The sequence below is a fragment of the Poecilia reticulata genome, linkage group LG15 (assembly GCF_000633615.1).
Source record: "Poecilia reticulata strain Guanapo linkage group LG15, Guppy_female_1.0+MT, whole genome shotgun sequence".
NCBI classification, from domain to species: Eukaryota; Metazoa; Chordata; class Actinopteri; order Cyprinodontiformes; family Poeciliidae; genus Poecilia; species Poecilia reticulata.
Genome location: NC_024345.1, coordinates 30,470,522 through 30,476,680, shown reverse-complemented (window position 1 = coordinate 30,476,680; position 6,159 = coordinate 30,470,522). Strand labels below are relative to the sequence as shown.

The window sequence follows — 6,159 nt, the reverse complement described above, 5'->3', positions numbered from 1 at the left end:
CTTCCTCTGTGTGCTGCTCCTCCTCTTCCTCTGTGTGCTGCTCTTCCTCTGTGTGCTGCTCCTCCTCTTCCTCTGTGTGCTGCTCTTCCTCTTCCATGAGCTCCGGTTCAAATTAAGGCTAATGAAGTTGCTCATCACTGTTTTGGCTGGAGGAGCCAGGCAGTTGGACTACACATTATTTACCCAGAATGCATTGCAGTGTGAAAAACATGGCGACATTCCTGTGACAATATTTTATTAAAATTGATAAAAAACTAAATAACCTGCAGTATTATTACTGTATTGTTTTTGCATCTAAGATGAATCTTTTCAAAATAAAGTGGATTGTTACAGCTAATTGTGGATCCCTTTAACCACAAACATTTCCAGAAAAGTCGATTAAAATCATTCAGAAATGTCCGAATGCTGATAAAGATCCTGCACACGCAGGAACAGTCGGTCCAACCCCAAACTCCCCGGATGTTCCCAGTTCAGCCTGAGTGTCTCCGTCTCGGAGACGCCTGGCGTCCGTCCTCCACCCTCTGATAAGACCAAACCTTTGAGCCGTTGATAAGAACCAGCCGACCCGGCGGTCCTCGGCCCAAAGACGAGCAGAGGAACGACTGGGAGGACGGGAGGAGACTTGGACTGGTCCACCAGGCGGAATGGAGGTGACTGGCAGAACCCGGACCGCCCAGGTCCAACAGCAGGTTAGTCCATCTAGACTGGTTCTGGTTCTGGTTCCAGTCTAGTTCTGGTCTGGTTCTGATCTCTGCAGGTCCAGCCGGGTCCAGAGGCATCTCGGTCCGAGTCTCGGTGGAGGTCGTATTCTCGGAGCCGCTGGAAGCAGCGAAGCAACGTGCTGACAGGTGAGGTCAGGTGAGTTGGGCTTGTCGTGCCTGAGGACCGGCTGGTGGACGTTTCTGTCCTCATGTCCAGGTGTTCACCTGGAGGCCAGGTACACAGGTCTGGCTGATGAAGATGAGACAGACACGACTGCCAAACCCCAGCAGCACCTGGACAAAAAACTGCTGGACCACTTCAGACATCTGGCAGCCAGCAACCAGGACACCGACCAGGTGAGACCAACCAGGTGAGACCGACCAGGTGAGACCAACCAGGTGAGACCGACCAGGTGAGACCAACCAGGTGAGACCGACCAGGTGTTCCGCTTGTGTCTCTGTGTTCAGGTGGACCTCCAGTTTCTGGACGAGGTGATCTCAAGCGGCGCCGACCCAAACTGCTCAGACAGATACGGACAGACTGTCCTTCATGAGGTCACACCTGGTGGATTGGTTTACCTGTCTGGGTACTGAGCTGTGCAGCTGAACCCAGGTGTGTGTCCTCAGGTGTCCAGAGCGTGGAGCGTAGATGTGATGCGGTTCTTCTTGGACCGCGGATCGGATCCGCTGGGCTCGGATCGGTTCGGAGTCACAGCGCTGCATGTGGCCTCGGCCCTGGACTATGAGGACATGGTCCAGTTCCTGCTGGACCGGGAAGGTCGGCGGATCCAGGTAGAGGGGGTTCTGGTGCTGAAGGTCCGGTACCAGCTCTGTGTGTTCTGTTGTCAGCCGACCCGAGTGCCCGGACTCTTCTGGACCAGCAGACCCCTCTTCACTATGCCGCCAAGAACGACGCAGTCCGATCCATCAAGCTGCTGCTGCGCGCCGGCGCCGCCATCGGCTGCACCGACTACAAGCAGCGGACGCCGCTGCAGCTCGCAGCCAGCATGGGTGATCATTACATCACATTATGACATCATAGATAGCTAATGACATCATGAGTGACATCATCAGTTCCTCTTCTTCCAGAGCGCAGTGAAGCAGCTCAGGTTCTACTGGAGCTTGGAGCGAACGCTGGGGTCAAGGACTCTGACGGACAGCTGTGCATCTCTGCTCTGATTGGTCGGATGAGTCATGTGGTAACTAATGCGTGCCCCTTGACACAGAGCATCGATTGGTCTGGGGTTGCTGAGGTAACTTGTGTTGTGTTCAGGCTCAGGAGGCGCTCCGTCAGTTCCACGTGACGGACAGAGTGACGAGACAGGAGTACTTCTACCTGAACCTGCTGGAACCAGAGGAGGCTGGCACACCTGGGGACCCATCAGGTAGCAGAGCCTCCCCCTCCTTCAGGTGGGACCCAGGCCATCAGACTAAAGTCCGTCTCTGTTGCAGGTGCAGGAATCAGTGAGCCAACCACCCCAGTAAGTAGACCGGACTCTGAGATTATAGATTACAGATAACCTGGGATTCGACCCAAAATGGTGGCCAGATGGTAATAGTTCATCCCTCAGTTTGCGGGTTCGATTCCCTCTTTGTCCGCCTTTGTCATTGGGCACCCTCCTCGTCAGCTGGTGGTGATAGAGTGCCCAGCAGGGTGCATGGCAGCCTGGCTCAGGACTGCTGTGGCTACTATCCAGTAGCTCAGCGCCATCAGAGGCTAAATGATTGAATGTAGACTGAAGCTTTGGAGTCTTCTGGACTTGATAAAGTGCTGCACAAGAATCCGGAGAAGGTCACTAGGGAGGGAGGGTTTCCCTGCACAGCCCATCCTCAGAGGAAGCCATCCAGAAGGGATGGTTCTGGATGGTTCTGGATGGTTCTGGTTTTACATCTGGTTCTAGGTCTCAATAACATCCGATGTTGTCATCAGCTGCAGGTTGTGGTTCTGCAGGGGAAACTGGACCTCATCATGAATCCCGTCTTTCTCAAGCTCATTGAGATCAAATGGAAACTGTATGGCAGGTGAGCTCTTTCCGATAGACTGACTGGTTTACCTGGATCAGTGCTCTCTTCTCATTGGCTGATGGGTGTGACATCATGACTCTCTGCTTGTGGCAGGTTGGGGGCGTGGCTTCTCCTTGTCCTCAACTTCCTGCTCAATGTTTGTTGGACGACTGTCGCCATTTCTATGTCTGCCTGCCGAGACTCACCTGATCGTTACACCTTTCCACAGGTGAGCTGTCTGTGCCTGCCACCTGTCTGAGTCTCACCTGTGTGGCGTCAAGCGGTCTCACCTGTCTATCTAGGACTGGTGGCGTGTTCTGCTGGTGGTGCTGGCGCTCCTGCTGACCCTGGAGGAGGTGTTCAGGGAGATCCAGGACATCGTGTTGTCGAGGAGGAAGCTCCACCTGCGACGGAGGTGGATGGAGCGCCGCTTCCAGGACGACCTGTGCTGCTCACATCCCATGTGGCCTCAGGTAGGAGACGTGATGTCACTCGGAATCCGCAGGTTGATCACAGGAAGAAGCTGTTCTAAGTGGAGCGGTCCTGACTCTGTGGCGTCTGTTTCAGGAGAGACAGTATCTTCTGAATCAGACTAGGAGGATCCACAGAATGAGGGGCAACTACAGCCGGGACCGCTGGTACCAACACACACACACACACCTGGTTTCTCTCAGTAGGATTCATTCAGGTATTCCTACCTGCTCTCAGGAACATCTTTGATTGGCTGGTCTACTCTCTGCTGACGGCTTCCTTCTGCACTCACTTGGCCGACGTGTTGCAGCCATCCATCCTCCTGCACACTCTCAGTCTGCGCCTCTTCTCCATGTCCATCATCTTCCTCTGGCTGCGACTCATGAAGCATGTCCGAGCCTTCAGGTACAAAGCTCTAGCCCAGAGTTTCTCCTCCCTGTCCTCCATGTCTCAGGTGTTTCCCTTCTGAAACCTGGATTGTATCTCTGGGTGACCATCAGGCGTCTGCAGCACCTGATGGTCATGCAGTCATTTGGATCAGCTGTTCTGGAACAGAGGCTCATCTAGAACATGCAGATCAGGGAGGCTGAGGACCAGGGGGGATAAACTCTGGTCCAACTGGAAGACCGGCTTCAGAACCATTCTGTCTGGGATCGGTTCTACAGTTCTCCTTCCTCATGTTGAAGTCTTCCAGCAAGCCACCAGCATCTGCAGCTCCAGTTGGAGCCATGGTGGATGGAGGCACAAGGTTCAAGAAAACAAGCTAGTCCAGTTGGCCACCACCGAGTGAACCATTAGTTATCCACTGCCTTCTGAACCAGTTAGCCACTGGTGTCCTGAACGTCCAGAGAAGTGGATCCTTCCAAGATTTCTGAGGATCTTGCTGAGGAGCTTTAAGAGCCATTTGAATCAGGTAGACCAGTGTCTATCACATGCAGGACACCCAAATTGCCCCAGGACTGTCCCAGAACAGCGTCCATATTGGTTCTGCTTGGTCCAGACTGTCAGAAGAAGCATGTTTACTGTGTAGCACAGCTGATGCTGAGCCGTGCTGCTCTGCAGGTTAATGGGGCCCTTCATCGTCATGCTGGGGAACATCGTCGGGGATGTGATGTGCTTCCTGTTCCTGTATGCTGAGATCTTCATCCCCTACGCCTGCAGCTTCTGGATCATATTCGGAGGTCAGAACATCAGCGGGTCTTCTTTGTGAAGGTCTGAGTTCAGCTGAAACTGTGTTGTGTTCTCAGGAATACCCTCCGTTCCCAGCATGCAGTCTGTCTCAGGTCTACTCTACAGCCTCTACCGGATCACTCTGGTGGACGAGTACGAGTACGCTGCCATGGTAACTGTGGACAACATCATGGCTCCTCTACTGTGTGGAACATTCCTGGCAGCGTCCTCCATCTTATGTATCAACCTGCTGATTGCACTACTATCTGACACCTTCCAGAGGTCAGAGGTCACACCTGGACTGGTCTCAACCTACGGACTGTAACCTCAATGACCTGAAACGACATTTAGACCAACACCATAGAAGCTATTGTCTGACTTCTATTAAATGATTGATTCATTMATTCGCTGGTTGATTGATTGATTGATTGGTTTGTTGGTGGTTTCAGGGTGCATGATAACTCCCAGGCTAACGCTGTGATGCAGCAGGCCGCTGTCATCCTGCAGGTGGAAGACTCCATGCCCCGCCTCCATCGTTTCTATGACAACCAGTACATCTCCAAGCACTGCTCTCCACTGGGCGAGGCCTGCGATAACCTTTCAGTGAGCTCCTGTTACCACCATGAGTTTGGACACGTCACAGGACAGGTTAGGGTGGGTATCCGTACATTTCCTACATCATGCCCCTCTTCCCGGGACATGATGGGATGGCTTGTCCTGCAGGAGACTCTGGACCAGTTCCTGGTCCTTCAGAGGGACTTGGAGACAGCCAGCAGTTCAAGGTGAGAACGCCAGGACACACAGAACAGGCCAGTGAGGGACTTTCATCACTTGTCTGAGAAGACATAAACACAGCCAGAGAGGCACAGAATAAATAGCATGATGATGAGTGTCGGGCTGCAGGGGTAGGAGGTGGGGGGCGCTCCTCGGAGATAACGGCGCTAGCGCCGCTTCTCCTGGAGGACTTGGTGCTAAACTGAGCAGCAAGTCTGACCTCCAGTCTCTCTGGCAGATTCCCAACAGAACAACACCTGCAGAACCAACCGCTTCAGGTCCAGGAGAACCATGAGCTTCAAGTCCTCCCCATCCAAGAGTCTCAGACACCTCAGGAACAGAAGCTTCAAGGACCAAAAAAACATCGCAACCAGGGCCAGGAGAGCCTAGAGAGACAGAACCAGCAGGTCCAGGATCCCAAGAACCTGCAACAGGAGCTCCAGGCCATTCAGACAGAGCTGAAGGAGCTTCGATCTCTGGTCCAGCAGCTGCTCCCCATCAGGAATGACTTCGTTTGAAGACACTAAGATCATTTGACACCAGCTTGAACCTGGTATCTAGTCTATGACCTGAGGAGACATTTATGGACTTCTTGATGAACCACAAAGGTCCATGTGGACCTTCTGACTCAAATGTTCTTGATTTCAAATGACCAATAAAGACAGAATGAAGAAAATATCACATAATGAAGCATGTTTTGAAGTTTGACTTATGAGGTAATGCTTCAGCCACGGCCACCATGACGTCAGTGGCCTTCAGCTCGCTCTGCTGTTTCTCCTGAAATATGTTCAGCAACCACCTGAGAACGCAACAGCTTCTAAATGTCCCATGATGCACCACACCTGCCCGCAGGAAACACGCCTGGAGATCACAGGAAGGTGGAGAAGTCCAGTCCAGAGGACTGTGGTTCTGGTCCGGTTCCAGTCCAGAAGACTGTGGTTCTGGTCCGGTTCCAGTCCGGAAGRCTSTGGTTCTGGTCCGGTTCCAGTCCGCAAGGCTGTGGTTCTGGTCCGCTGGTTCTGGTCCGGTTCCAGTTCGC

The 6,159-nt window shown here is 53.0% G+C and overlaps 1 protein-coding gene across 4 annotated transcripts; it reads left to right on the top strand.

Annotated features, from left to right (window-relative positions):
• The first annotated feature begins 48 nt into the window (after window positions 1-48).
• Window positions 49-6,124, top strand: LOC103477441 (transient receptor potential cation channel subfamily A member 1). Of its 4 annotated transcripts, none has more exons than XM_017308809.1 (19): window positions 49-689; window positions 758-848; window positions 919-1,058; window positions 1,170-1,256; window positions 1,329-1,479; window positions 1,551-1,712; window positions 1,791-1,900; window positions 1,975-2,086; window positions 2,154-2,182; window positions 2,632-2,723; window positions 2,820-2,934; window positions 3,008-3,178; window positions 3,273-3,343; window positions 3,414-3,581; window positions 4,239-4,357; window positions 4,424-4,628; window positions 4,796-4,994; window positions 5,070-5,128; window positions 5,359-6,124. In XM_017308809.1, the coding sequence occupies exons 1-19, from the start codon at window positions 645-647 to the stop codon at window positions 5,636-5,638; spliced, it is 2,406 nt and encodes an 801-aa protein (XP_017164298.1). In that variant the 5' UTR covers window positions 49-644; the 3' UTR covers window positions 5,639-6,124. The 4 variants fall into 4 exon arrangements, with proteins under 4 accessions (XP_017164298.1, XP_017164297.1, XP_017164299.1 ...); XM_017308808.1 differs by having other exon boundaries at window positions 4,796-5,000; XM_017308810.1 differs by having other exon boundaries at window positions 49-1,086; window positions 1,129-1,256; window positions 4,796-5,000.
• Window positions 6,125-6,159: the final 35 nt, after the last annotated feature.

What these genes read in the sequence shown, in the direction of transcription:
- LOC103477441 (XM_017308808.1), top strand. Translation starts at nt 645, where the DNA reads ATGGAGGTGACTGGCAGAACCCGGACCGCCCAGGTCCAACAGCAG. An exon ending in GCAACCAGGACACCGACCAG is followed by an intron (nt 1,059 to 1,169) that starts GTGAGACCAACC and finishes CTCTGTGTTCAG; the next exon opens with GTGGACCTCCAGTTTCTGGA. An exon ending in AAATGGAAACTGTATGGCAG is followed by an intron (nt 2,724 to 2,819) that starts GTGAGCTCTTTC and finishes TGCTTGTGGCAG; the next exon opens with GTTGGGGGCGTGGCTTCTCC.